General features: G+C 62.4%; 1 protein-coding gene across 1 annotated transcript in view; it reads right to left on the bottom strand.

Moving 5' to 3' along the window:
* Positions 1–1,356: 1,356 nt before the first annotated feature.
* Positions 1,357–15,458, bottom strand: part of LOC129395071 (uncharacterized) — a 33,321-nt gene continuing 19,219 nt past the window's right edge. The window contains exons 4-5 of the mRNA XM_063603208.1: positions 1,763–1,941; positions 1,357–1,595 (exon numbers count right to left, since the gene is read on the bottom strand). Coding sequence (XP_063459278.1) covers positions 1,453–1,595; positions 1,763–1,941 — 322 coding nt within the window. The 3' untranslated portion in view covers positions 1,357–1,452. The remainder of the gene's footprint in view (positions 1,596–1,762; positions 1,942–15,458) is intronic.

The following is a 15,458-nucleotide window of genomic DNA, read 5'->3' as shown; positions in this document are numbered from 1 at the left end:
GAACTCAGACCCCACCTGGGTCCTCGCCTGCCTTCTCTGCCAGGCAGACTCCTGCTTACCTCCAAGAAAAAGCTCCAGGCCCCCTCGTCCAGAAGCCTTCACTGCCTCCTCGCTGGGCAAGGCCCTGATGAGGGAGGTCGGGGGCCATGGAAAACTGTCTGGGTCCTGGGAAGGCTTCTGGAGGAGGTGATGATGGAGCAGAAGTTTAAGTCAAAAGGGGGCAGGAAGGAGCTATCGAGGAAGGCAGGTTGGAGTCTGTCGAGGGCCCTTGCCACCCCGAGGTGTTGACCACTTTACGCTGTGGCCTCTGCAGGGGCTAGGCCGAGTCCCCTCCAAGAGCCTGGCATGCACACGGTGAGTGCCAATATATTGACTATCTGACGTTTGAAAAATAACACGTGGAATATTGAGTCTTGGTCATACTCGCATTTTTGAGCCCATCTGTCTCTATGTATTTCGCGGTACAGCGTATTTTTAAAATATGGCCTTATTATTTTTAAAGTTTGTTTCCATCAATTTTCCTACAATCTTCAAAGTTTGAATTAATCTTTCTTTCTTTTTTTTTTTTTTTGAGAGGGAGTCTTGCTCTGTTGCCCAGGCTGGAGTGCAGTGGTGCAATCTCGGCTCACTGCAACCTCCACCTCCCGGGTTCAAGTGATTCTTCTGCCTCAGCCTCCCGAGTAGCTGGGATTACAGGCACCCGCAACCACACCCAGCTAATTTTTTGAGTTGTTTGTTTGTTTGTTTTGAGATGGAGTCTCACTCTGTCACCCAGGCTAGAGTGCAGTGGCGCAATCTCGGCTCACTGCAACCTCTTCCTCCTGGGTTCAAGCGATTCTCATGCCTCAGCCTCCCAAGCAGCTGGGATTAAAGGCACCCGCCACCGTGCCCAGCTAATTTTTGTATTTTTAGTAGAGACAGTTTTACCAAATTGGCCAGGCTGGACTCGAACTCCTGACCTCTAGTGATATGCCCACCTCGGCCTCCCAAAGTGTTGGGATTACAGGCATGAGCCACTGCGCCGGGCCTGGATCAATCTTAATTAATGCAAAGGTCATGATCTACCCAGAAGTGTCCATTGATAGCTCACATTCACATTTTAACGGCCCCAGAATGTGAATCTGTGCTGTCCATGGACACTTCTGGGTAGATGATGACATTTGGATCAAGAAAATTGCCTCTCTCTGCAGGGTTGGGGTACCTTGTGAGCACACGGCAGGTTCTCAGTTCTGATATTTTGCGTTGAAATGTGTAAATATTTCAGCCTAAAGTTTCCCACAGGTGCTGTCTTTTGGCCTCCATTCGGAGTACAAATATTCAACAAATATTTGTACAAGACAAATCTCGTCAAATAAATTGTTTCTATGATGATTTTTAATGATTCTTCAAATGTATGTGCTGCAAAACCATGGGCCTACTTAATTCCATTCCATTTCAATCTAGAATATAAATTTATCCAGTTAATAGCAGGAACTCCATGAGCTGATGCTTCCCAAGGTTCAGGATGTTCCCAAGGACACAGGTACGATTTCCAAATGAAATCTTGTCACTTTCTGAGCCTTCATTAGTCAATGTGATCAATTCCTGTCCGGCTTCTGTAGGGATGACTGAATTTTAATGTCTTTTGCTTTGCAAGCCGTGTTTCCAGTCATTGCAATTCTACATTTCAAAGCTGAAGTGTTTTGGTGCTTCATTTGTTGAAGTCTTTGATTACACTTCTGATTTTTTTTTTTTAACAAACCACAAGCAAAATTCAGAGAACCTGTTTCCAAAGACACGCATGAGCATGGCAGGTCTCCTGGGCTTGTCCTCGAAGCAGCGTTCTGGAGGCTTCTGTGCTTGGGAGGCGAGAGGCCGGCAAGGCTGGAGTCTCTGTGCCAGAGCAGTTCTGTGAAGGTGACACCGCATCGTCTCGGATGCGTTGCCGTGCAGCTCCTGTCACTGGGCACACCGGAAGACAGTGGCAAAGGTGAATAACCACAGCCTCTGCTTTGCCACTTGGTCACAGCCGCAGTTATGAATTCTGTGAGCGTCACCACCAAGCTCGTCTCTACCGCATTTGGTGTCTGACTTTAATGAGAACATTGCTTTTACCACAGAATTTCTGTGTCTATCATCACTGCAAAAACAAACAATTTTGCCTTCGTGCTGAACTTTTAAACTGAATTTGCAAGAGCATTCACGATCATGTCTAATGAGTCACTCTAGACAAAATCAACTTCTAAAAGCTTTACCTTGATTGCATAGATTGGGTGAAAAATCTAGCTGCCGTTGGAATTTGCAATTTGCTGGTGGTGTCTCAGGAGTAGGGGTGGTCCCAGCTGTCCCTAGCCAGGGTGGCTGCAAGTTCCATCCCAGGGTTCACCTCAAGCTGCCCTGCCCAGCTTCTGGAAGCACAGGCCGCTACGGCCAGGGCCCCAGGTACCTGCCAAGGTGCAGCCAGCCCCTAGGAGGCCAGGGTCTGAGAGGTAGGCCCCAGGAGGACATGTGGGCTTTTTCACTGGCTCATAGCCACACACAGTCTGAGGCGGTGGGTGGGTCTTAGTCCCCTGAGACACAAGTGGGGAAACAGGCTCTGGGTCAGCAGGTGCCTCACCCAGGTTGAGCCAGAGTGGAACGGAGACTGAACCCATGTCTAGCCATGCCTGCCCGGTGGGCAAGGCCGGGGGCATAGGGTGTGCGGGTGCTGCATGTGGGGAAGGGGCCACAGGGCCCTGGCCGGAGGTGGCTCCCCAGGATATCTGGTTCCAACGCCACTTCTTTTAACCAGCCTGAAATGCCACTGTTTGGCTTCATGCCATGGCTTGATGCCTCACGTGGCATCTCCTGTCCTCCCTGGCCCCCGAGCCCTTCTGTGGTCAGGCATGTCCTATCTCGTGGGGTTCCACGGGACACTGTTTGGGAATCACTGAGTGATCCGTGCACTAAAAGCAGTTGCACTGAGAGGGCTTCCAGGGGCTGGCGTAGCCTGGCCCAGCAGAGGGGGCCTGGTCTATGGGCAGTTGCCAGGCTTCTCAGCCTCACAGTGCTGCTTCCTTCCTGTTCAGCCTCCAGCACGCCCCCTCCTCCGCCTCAGTTTCCCCACTTGTAAAATGGGGTGACTGACCTGCAGGATGCCCCTTCTCATGTTGTCAGGAGCTGATTCCCCAGGGCCTTGAGCACATGAGGCAGGAGGGGACCTGCCAGGCCAGAGGCTGCTCACACGTCCCAGCCAGGTCCCAGTGGGGCCCCAGCCTGCTCACCACAGCCCCAGACCACAGCTGCCAAGGCCTCCTGAGGCGGCCCCCGCAGCCCAGGGCCCTGCCCAGACAGGGAAGCCCGGGAGCAGGGGGGAGAATTGGTTCCACAGGGCTTAGGTGTTCCCAGTAAAGCAGCTCCAGGCAGCCGCTACCAAGACGCCAGAGGGCCACCTGAACAGGGATGCCCCGGGCTGGGCGGGAGCTCTCTCCAGAGGCTGCTGCGTGTGGGCGAGGGTCTGGGGTGTTCAGGTCTTGGGGCTCTGGGCCAGCCCTTCTCCTTCCAGAGAGGGTCCCTGCAAACGGCTGTCTGCATGGCCCGGGGAGCAGCGTGACCACACCCAGGAGTGCAGAGATGGGGGCTTGAGAGTGCCCGGGGCCCGGGTGTGGCCAAGGAGATGGAGGGGTTGTTGCCCACTTCAGTCAAGAGAGTCAGGGCAGGCCTGGAGGCACCCCGGTCGGCGCACCCCTCGGGGGGCTGTCCAGGTGAGGTGGGTGGGGCTGGGACTCTGCTGGTTCTGGTTGCTACAGGCACTGATCCCCCAGGGCACGGGCTCAACCTGCTCATTTGTTCATTCCACACACACAGACCACATTTGAAGGTGGCCCTTGGGGTGTCTGGCCTGGTATGGGGGCCACAGGGGCTCATAGCTTGGAGGGGAAGAGAGGCAGAGGGAGACAGATCAGGCAGGGATAGGCTGCTGGGTGGGGAAGGGGCACTGTGCACGCAGGTGTGGCCGATCCCGGGGGTGGGGTGCTAGGTGTCCACACTCACTCCCAACAGTACTTAGCTACTTCCCGTGGGGCCCAGGTGCGTGTGGGCACTGGGCCACCGCAGTGAACAAGACAGACCAAAGCCTACCTCCCTGGCCGGCCGCTCCAGCGCAGACACAGAAAGCGGAAGAGGAAGGGAAGCGCTGGGCTGTGATGAACATCCTGCGGGGCCCCTGGGCTGGCGCAGGGCAGGGCCCTGAGGGATGGGGTGGAAGCGGGGCCTCACCGAGAAGTGTCCCCACAGCCAAGACCTGAGGGCGGGGAGGGAGTGGGCCCCAGGGTGTGGGGGGCATGGGAGGAGCAGCAGAGGATGAGGGGGACCGAGGCCCAGAAAACATCTGTGGCTGGGGTGGATGCAGCCAGGTGTGAGGGCGCGAGGACGCGGGGTGAGCACTGCCCCTAGCAGAGGCTGTTGGGGGGCCGGGGGGACGTGGGGCAGGTGCTGCTGCAGCTACCAGGAGAGGGAGGGCGGTGCTGGGACCCGCGATGGAGACGTCTGGTTCTGAACACACCGTGGAGGTGGGGCCAGCGGGGTTCCTGAAGGACAGACGGAGGGCTGGGAGAATGGTGGGTATGGGAGAGCCCAGGGCTGCGGCCTGAGCTCCTGGGAGGAAGGAGGCGAGGGCCGTGCGGGAAGCTGGGAAGGCGTCAGAGCAGGGGGGAGGACGGTTCCTCAGACAACATCCCCCGGAGAAACGAGGCTGGTCTTGGGCCCAAAGTTGGTTTTAGGTCTGACAGGACATGGAGGGCCCTTGCTCGTGGGGTCCAGCGGTGCCTCCCTTTCTGTGTGGCAGCCTGATTACTGCACACATCCCAACGCACCTGCCTGCCCCTCACACACACGCCCCTCACACACCCCCCCTCACACACACACGCCCTCACACACACACGCCCCTCACACAGACGCCCCTCACACACACGCCCCTCACACACACGCCCCTCACACACACGCCCCTCACACACCCCCCCTCACACACACACGCCCTCACACACACACGCCCCTCACACAGACGCCCCCTCACACACACGCCCCTCACACACGCCCCTCACACACACGCCCCCTCACACACACGCCCCTCACACACACGCCCCTCACACACACGCCCCTCACACACGCCCCCTCACACACCCCCTCACACACACGCCCCTCACACACACACCCTCACACACACACCCTCTCACACACACCCTCACACACACGCCCCTCACACACCCTCACACACACACGCCCCCTCACACACACGCCCCTCACACACACGCCCCTCACACACACGCCCCCCCACACACACCCTCACACACACACACCCTCTCACACACACCCCTCACACACACGCCCCTCACACACCCTCACACACACACGCCCCCTCACACACACGCCCCTCACACACACGCCCCTCACACACACGCCCCCCCCACACACACCCTCACACACACACACCCTCTCACACACACACTCTCACACACACGCCCCTCACACACTCCCCTCACACACACGCCCCTCACACACACCCTCACACACACGCCCCTCACACACCCCCTCACACACACGCCCCTCACACACACACCCTCTCACACACACGCCCCCCACACACACCCTCACACACACACACCTTCTCACACACTCACACACACGCCCCTCACACACCCACACACACACCCCTCACACACCCTCTCACACACGCCCCTCACACACACACCCTCACACACACACCCCTCACACACCCTCACACACACGCCCCCCCCACACACACCCTCACACACACACCCTCTCACACACACACACACGCCCCCTCACACACTCCCCTCACACACACCCCTCACACACACCCACACACACACGCCCCTCACACACCCCCTCACACACACGCCCCACACACCCCCTCACACATCCCTCACACACCCCCTCACACACACACCCTCACACACCCTCTCACACACACGCCCCCTCACACACACCCTCACACACACGCCCCCCACACACACGCCTCACACACACGCCCCCCCCACACACACCCTCTCACACACTCACACACACGCCCCCTCACACACACTCCCTTCACACACTCGCCCCTCACACACACGCCCCTCACACACACCCCCTCACACACACACCCTCACACACACACGCCCCTCACACACACGCCCCCTCACACACACACCCTCACACACACGCCCCCTCACACACACCCTCACACACACGCCCCTCACACACACACCCTCACACACACACCCTCACACACATGCCCCCTCACACACACGCCCCCTCACACACACGCCCCCTCACACACACGCCCCTCACACACCCCTCACACACACGCCCCCTCACACACATGCCCCTCTCACACACACACTCTCACACACAGGCCCCCTCACACACTCCCCTCACACACTCGCCCCTCACACACACGCCCCTCACACACACGCCCCCTCACACACACGCCCCTCACACACACGCCCCTCACACACACGCCCCCTCACACACACCCCCTCACACACACGCCCCCTCACACACACGCCCCTCACACACACACCCTCACACACACGCCCTCACACACACGCCCCCTCACACACACCCCTCACACACATGCCCCTCACACACACGCCCCTCACACACACCCCTAACACACACGCCCCTCACACACACCCTCACACACACGCCCCTCACACACACCCCTCACACACGCCCCTCACACACCCTCTCACACACGCCCCCCACACACACGCCCCTCACACACACCCTCACACACACCCCTCACACACCTCACACACACGCCCCTCACACCCCCTCACACACACACGCCCCTCACACACACACCCCTCACACACATGCCCCTCACACACCCTCTCACACACGCCCCTCACACACACGCCCCCTCACACACACACCCTCTCACACACGCCCCTCACACACACGCCCCACACTCACCCTCACACACACCCCTCACACACACGCTCCTCACACACACACACCCCTCACACACACGCCTCACACCCTCACACACGCCCCACACACGCCCCCTCACACACACACCCTCACACACGCCCCTCACACACACACACCCCTCACACACACCCTCACACACGCCCCTCACACCCACCCTCTCACACACACGCCCCTCACACACGCCCCCTCACACACGCCCCTCACACACACGCCCCTCACACACACACCCTCACACACACGCCCCTCACACACACGCCCCTCACACCCCCTCACACACACACGCCCCTCTCACACACACCCCTCACACAAACCCCTCACACACACGCCTCACACCCTCTCACACACGCCCCTCACACACACGCCCCCTCACACACACACCCTCTCACACACGCCCCTCACACACCCTCACACAGACGCCCCTCACACACACGCCCCACACACACACCCTCTCACACACGCCTCACACCCACCCTCTCACACACACGCCCCTCACACGCCCCCTCACACACACCCTCACGCCCCTCACACACACCCTCACACACGCCCCCTCACACACACCCTCTCACACACGCCCCCTCACACCCTCTCACACACGCCCCTCACACACACTCACACACGCCCCTCACACACCCCCTCACACACGCCCCCTCACACACGCCCCCTCACACACACCCCTCACACACGCCACCTCACACACACGCCCCTCACACACACGCCCCTCACACACACCTCACACACACACACCCCTCACACACACGCCCCTCACACACACACCCCTCACACACACGCCTCACACCCTCTCACACACGCCCCTCACACACACGCCCCCTCACACACACACCCTCACACACGCCCCCCACACACACCCTCTCACACACGCCCCTCACACACACCCTCACACACACGCCCCTCACACACACACACGCCCCTCACACCCACCCTCTCACACACACGCCCCTCACACACACGCCTCACACCCTCACACACGCCCCACACACGCCCCCTCACACACACACCCTCACACACGCCCCTCACACACACACACCTCACACACACCCTCACACACGCCCCTCACACCCACCCTCTCACACACACGCCCCTCACACACGCCCCCTCACACACGCCCCTCACACACACGCCCCTCACACACACACCCTCACACACACGCCCCTCACACCCCCTCACACACACACGCCCCTCACACACACACCCCTCACACGCACCCCTCACACACATGCCTCACACCCTCTCACACACGCCCCTCACACACACGCCCCCTCACACACACACCCTCTCACACACGCCCCACACCCACCCTCTCACACACACGCCCCACACACGCCCCCTCACACACACCCTCACGCCCCTCACACACACACCCTCACACACGCCCCCTCACACACACCCTCTCACACACGCCCCCTCACACCCTCTCACACACGCCCCTCACACACACTCACACACGCCCCTCACACACCCCCACACACGCCCCCTCACACACGCCCCCTCACACACACCCCTCACACACGCCCCCTCACACACACGCCCCTCACACACACGCCCCTCACACACACACCCTCACACACACACACCCCTCACACACACGCCCCTCACACACACACCCCTCACACACACGCCTCACACCCTCTCACACACGCCCCTCACACACATGCCCCCTCACACACACACCCTCTCACACACGCCCCTCACACACACCCTCACACACACGCCCCTCACACACCCTCACACACGCCCCTCACACCCACCCTCTCACAACACGCCCCTCACACACGCCCCCTCACACACACCCCTCACACACGCCCCCTCACACACACGCCCCTCACACACACCCTCTCACACACACACCCCTCACACACGCCCCCTCACACACACGCCCCTCACACACACCCTCACACACACGCCCCTCACACACGCCCCCTCACACACGCCCCTCACACACACACCCTCACACACACGCCCTCACACACACGCCCCTCACACACGCCCCCTCACCCACGCCCCCTCACACACACCCCTCACACACGCCCCCTCACACACACGCCCTCTCACACACGCCCCATCACACACACGCCCCTCACACACGCCCCCTCACACACACGCCCCTCACACACACCCCCTCACACACATGCCCCTCACACACACACACCCCTCACACACACGCCCCCTCACACACACACCCTCTCACACACGCCCCTCACACACACGCCCCCTCACACACGCCCTCTCACACACGCCCCATCACACACGCCCCTCACACACACACACCCCTCACACACACGCCCCTCACACACGCCCCTCACACACCCCCCACACACACGCCCCTCACACACACACCCTCTCACACACGCCCCTCACACACACGCCCCCTCACACACGCCCTCTCACACACGCCCCATCACACACACGCCCCTCACACACACACACCCCTCACACACACGCCCCTCACACACGCCCCTCACACACCACCCACACACACGCCCCTCACACACACACCCTCTCACACACGCCCCTCACACACACGCCCCTCACACACGCCCCTCACACACCACCCACACACACGCCCCTCACACACACACCCTCTCACACACGCCCCTCACACACACGCCCCCTCACACACGCCCTCTCACACACGCCCCATCACACACACGCCCCTCACACACACACACCCCTCACACACACGCCCCTCACACACGCCCCTCACACACCCCCCACACACACGCCCCTCACACACACACCCCTCACACACACGCCCCTCACACCCTCTCACACACACGCCCCTCACACACACACCCCTCACACACACGCCCCTCACACCCTCTCACACACACGCCCCTCACACACGCCCCTCACACACCCCCTACACACACACCCCCCACACACACGCCCCCTCACACACACCCTCACGCCCCTCACACACACCCTCTCACACACACGCCCCATCACACACACGCCCCTCACACACGCCCCCTCACACACACGCCCCTCACACACACCCTCACGCCCCTCACACACACACCCTCACACACGCCCCCTCACACACACCCTCTCACACACACGCCCCATCACACACACGCCCCTCACACACACCCCCTCACACACACGCCCCTCACACACACGCCCCATCACACACACGCCCCTCACACACACGCCCCTCACACACACCCTCTCACACACACGCCCCATCACACACACGCCCCTCACACCCTCTCACACACACGCCCCTCACACACGCCCCTCACACACCCCCTACACACACACCCCCCACACACACGCCCCCTCACACACACGCCCCTCACACACACGCCCCTCACACACACACCCTCACACACACACACCCCTCACACACACGCCCCTCACACACACACCCCTCACACACACGCCTCACACCCTCTCACACACGCCCCTCACACACATGCCCCCTCACACACACACCCTCTCACACACGCCCCTCACACACACCCTCACACACACGCCCCTCACACACCCTCACACACGCCCCTCACACCCACCCTCTCACAACACGCCCCTCACACACGCCCCCTCACACACACCCCTCACACACGCCCCCTCACACACACGCCCCTCACACACACCCTCTCACACACACACCCCTCACACACGCCCCCTCACACACACGCCCCTCACACACACCCTCACACACACGCCCCTCACACACGCCCCCTCACACACGCCCCTCACACACACACCCTCACACACACGCCCTCACACACACGCCCCTCACACACGCCCCCTCACCCACGCCCCCTCACACACACCCCTCACACACGCCCCCTCACACACACGCCCCTCACACACGCCCCCTCACACACACGCCCCTCACACACGCCCCCTCACACACACGCCCCTCACACACACCCCCTCACACACATGCCCCTCACACACACACACCCCTCACACACACGCCCCCTCACACACACACCCTCTCACACACGCCCCTCACACACACGCCCCCTCACACACGCCCCCTCACACACACGCCCCTCACACACGCCCCCTCACACACACGCCCCTCACACACGCCCCCTCACACACACGCCCCTCACACACACCCCCTCACACACATGCCCCTCACACACACACACCCTCACACACACGCCCCTCACACACACCCTCTCACACACACGCCCCATCACACACACGCCCCTCACACCCTCTCACACACACGCCCCTCACACACGCCCCTCACACACCCCCTACACACACACCCCCCACACACACGCCCCCTCACACACACGCCCCTCACACACACGCCCCTCACACACACACCCTCACACACACACACCCCTCACACACACGCCCCTCACACACACACCCCTCACACACACGCCTCACACCCTCTCACACACGCCCCTCACACACATGCCCCCTCACACACACACCCTCTCACACACGCCCCTCACACACACCCTCACACACACGCCCCTCACACACCCTCACACACGCCCCTCACACCCACCCTCTCACAACACGCCCCTCACACACGCCCCCTCACACACACCCCTCACACACGCCCCCTCACACACACGCCCCTCACACACACCCTCTCACACACACACCCCTCACACACGCCCCCTCACACACACGCCCCTCACACACACCCTCACACACACGCCCCTCACACACGCCCCCTCACACACGCCCCTCACACACACACCCTCACACACACGCCCTCACACACACGCCCCTCACACACGCCCCCTCACCCACGCCCCCTCACACACACCCCTCACACACGCCCCCTCACACACACGCCCCTCACACACGCCCCCTCACACACACGCCCCTCACACACGCCCCCTCACACACACGCCCCTCACACACACCCCCTCACACACATGCCCCTCACACACACACACCCCTCACACACACGCCCCATCACACACACGCCCCTCACACACGCCCCCTCACCCACGCCCCCTCACACACACCCCTCACACACGCCCCATCACACACACGCCCCTCACACACGCCCCCTCACACACACGCCCCCTCACCCACGCCCCCTCACACACACCCCTCACACACGCCCCCTCACACACACGCCCTCTCACACACGCCCCATCACACACACGCCCCTCACACACGCCCCCTCACACACACGCCCTCTCACACACGCCCCCTCACACACACGCCCCTCACACACGCCCCCTCACACACACGCCCCTCACACACGCCCCCTCACACACACGCCCCTCACACACACCCCCTCACACACACGCCCCATCACACACACGCCCCTCACACACGCCCCCTCACACACACGCCCCTCACACACGCCCCCTCACACACACGCCCCTCACACACACCCCCTCACACACATGCCCCTCACACACACACACCCCTCACACACACGCCCCATCACACACACGCCCCTCACACACGCCCCCTCACCCACGCCCCCTCACACACACCCCTCACACACGCCCCATCACACACACGCCCCTCACACACGCCCCCTCACACACACGCCCCTCACACACACCCCCTCACACACATGCCCCTCACACACACACACCCCTCACACACACGCCCCCTCACACACACACCCTCTCACACACGCCCCTCACACACACGCCCCCTCACACACGCCCTCTCACACACGCCCCATCACACACGCCCCTCACACACACACACCCCTCACACACACGCCCCTCACACACGCCCCTCACACACCCCCCACACACACGCCCCTCACACACACACCCTCTCACACACGCCCCTCACACACACGCCCCCTCACACACGCCCTCTCACACACGCCCCATCACACACACGCCCCTCACACACACACACCCCTCACACACACGCCCCTCACACACGCCCCTCACACACCACCCACACACACGCCCCTCACACACACACCCTCTCACACACGCCCCTCACACACACGCCCCCTCACACACGCCCTCTCACACACGCCCCATCACACACACGCCCCTCACACACACACACCCCTCACACACACGCCCCTCACACACGCCCCTCACACACCACCCACACACACGCCCCTCACACACACACCCTCTCACACACGCCCCTCACACACACGCCCCTCACACACCCCCTACACACACACCCCCCACACACACGCCCCCTCACACACACCCTCACGCCCCTCACACACACACCCTCACACACGCCCCCTCACACACACCCTCTCACACACACGCCCCATCACACACACGCCCCTCACACACGCCCCCTCACACACGCCCCTCACACACACCCTCACGCCCCTCACACACCCTCACACACGCCCCCTCACACACACCCTCTCACACACACGCCCCATCACACACACGCCCCTCACACACACCCCCTCACACACACGCCCCTCACACACACGCCCCATCACACACACGCCCCTCACACACACGCCCCTCACACACACCCTCTCACACACACGCCCCCTCACACACACCCTCTCACACACACGCCCCTCACACACACGCCCCATCACACACACGCCCCTCACACACACACCCTCTCACACACACGCCCCCTCACACACACGCCCCTCACACACCCCCTCACACACACGCCCCCTCACACACACCCTCTCACACACACGCCCCTCACACACGCCCCGCACCCTGTGCAGCCCGTGGGGCACAGCGCACCCCCGTGGGCGTGGGAGGAAGGGCTGGCGGCTTTCCAGTTCTTACCATGTGCCAAGCTCTGGGACTGGCGGTCCCACCCAGGCCTCGTGACCCCCTGGGACGCAAACATGATTTATCCCCAGTTTTTGCAGCTCTAAAACCTAAGTTGAGGCCAGAGGGAGGGAGTGACTTGCCCAGAGCCTCGCGCTGGTTCCCAGGGGAGAGGGGAAGGGCAGAGCTCATCAGGGCCCCAGGACCCTGCCTCTGGGGTGGGGGCCTCTTGTCCTGTTTTCCGATGGAGAATCGGTCCCTCACCCGGGCCGCAGAGCCGGTACCGGGATTTGGGCAGGGGCCGCTGGAGGCCGCAGAGCCGGTACCGGGATTTGGGCAGGGGCCGCTGGAGGCCGCAGAGCCGGTACCGGGATTTGGGCAGGGGCCGCTGGAGGCCGCAGAGCCGGTACCGGGATTTGGGCAGGGGCCGCTGGAGGCCGCAGAGCCGGTACCGGGATTTGGGCAGGGGCCGCTGGAGGCCGCAGAGCCGGTACCGGGATTTGGGCAGGGGCCGCTGGAGGCCGCAGAGCCGGTACCGGGATTTGGGCAGGGGCCGCTGGAGGCCGCAGAGCCGGTACCGGGATTTGGGCAGGGGCCGCTGGAGGCCGAAGCCGCTGTTTTTCCAGGGCCCTTGCCTGCCTCTGGGACCTGTGGGAATTTTCCCTCCCGAGAGCCCGGAAAGGCCGTGGGGGCGGGGTGCCGAGTCCCGCTGATGGAGGCGAAAGGGCCACACGCTTTTTGTGGTCGAATTATCCAAACAGTGAATGGCTGCATCCGCCCGGGCGGCTGTGAAGCGGGCGGCTTTGTCCAGCCCTGAGAACAGCGGCGCGGAGGGGCCAGACAAAGCCGGCGCTGACGCCGCCTTTTCCATGGTCCGGCAGAGAAAGAAAGGCCCGGCGCACAAAGCCAGCCCGGGTGACTGGGGCGGAAGGGGGATCGGGCTTTAGTCACGGCCCCGCCCGGGAGGGCGAGGGGCCCCACCGGAGCTTCCCATCAGGATGGGAACAAAATGGGGCGGGACGACTCGCTGACGGTCCTCTCCATCCTTGAAAGGCCCCCCAACCCCCAGAGGAGGCCTGAGAGGGACAGCAAGAGACACTCAGGTCCCTGCTGCCATCAGCACCCACCCAGCCTGGCCCCAAGGCTGGAGGTCATCTCCCAGATGGCGCCTGGCTACTCGGATGGACCTCAGACCCCTGGCTGGCCTCTCCATGCCTGGGTGGGCAAGACCCCTTTAGCCTGATGGCCAGCGACCCCCAGAGGAGCCCAGCCAGCAACGCTAAAGCCGATGTCTCAGAAAGAGTCCATGGGCTTCAGGGGCAGAGGGGACAGCAGAATGGCGAGGTGGGGTGGCAGGTAGTCTTTGGGGCCGCGGCTGGGAGCCCCTCATCCTCACCGCTCTGTTCAGGGACAGCCTGTCCTGGGGACTCAGTGCTGCCCCTGGCATAGGTGGCCAAGGAGTGACCACAGGCCAGAAGCCAAGCCAGGCCCCTGCCAGGCCACCTTCAGCTCCAGACGGCAGTGTGCCCCTCTGCCAGGGGTCACAGTGAGACCTGAGATGCAGGGAAGGGTGGGTGGAGGGGGGCCCAGAAGAGGAGCCCGCAGCGGGCAGCAAGGACCCTGGAGCCCGTCCCGGCTCGGACACCTGGAGCGGGACCATAGCAGGAGGCCTCTGGCTGCCCCAAGCCTCACCTGCCTGAGGGTTTTTTGAGGATCAGAGACTGAGCCCTGGGCTTGTCAATGAGCAGGCGACCCCATACTTGTGCCCAGGGTCCATGGCGGACCAGGGCAAGGAGGGACTGCGGGGAGCCT

The sequence above is a fragment of the Pan paniscus genome, chromosome 23 (assembly GCF_029289425.2).
Source record: "Pan paniscus chromosome 23, NHGRI_mPanPan1-v2.0_pri, whole genome shotgun sequence".
NCBI lineage: Eukaryota > Metazoa > Chordata > Mammalia > Primates > Hominidae > Pan > Pan paniscus.
This window is presented reverse-complemented; position numbering and strand designations above follow the sequence as displayed.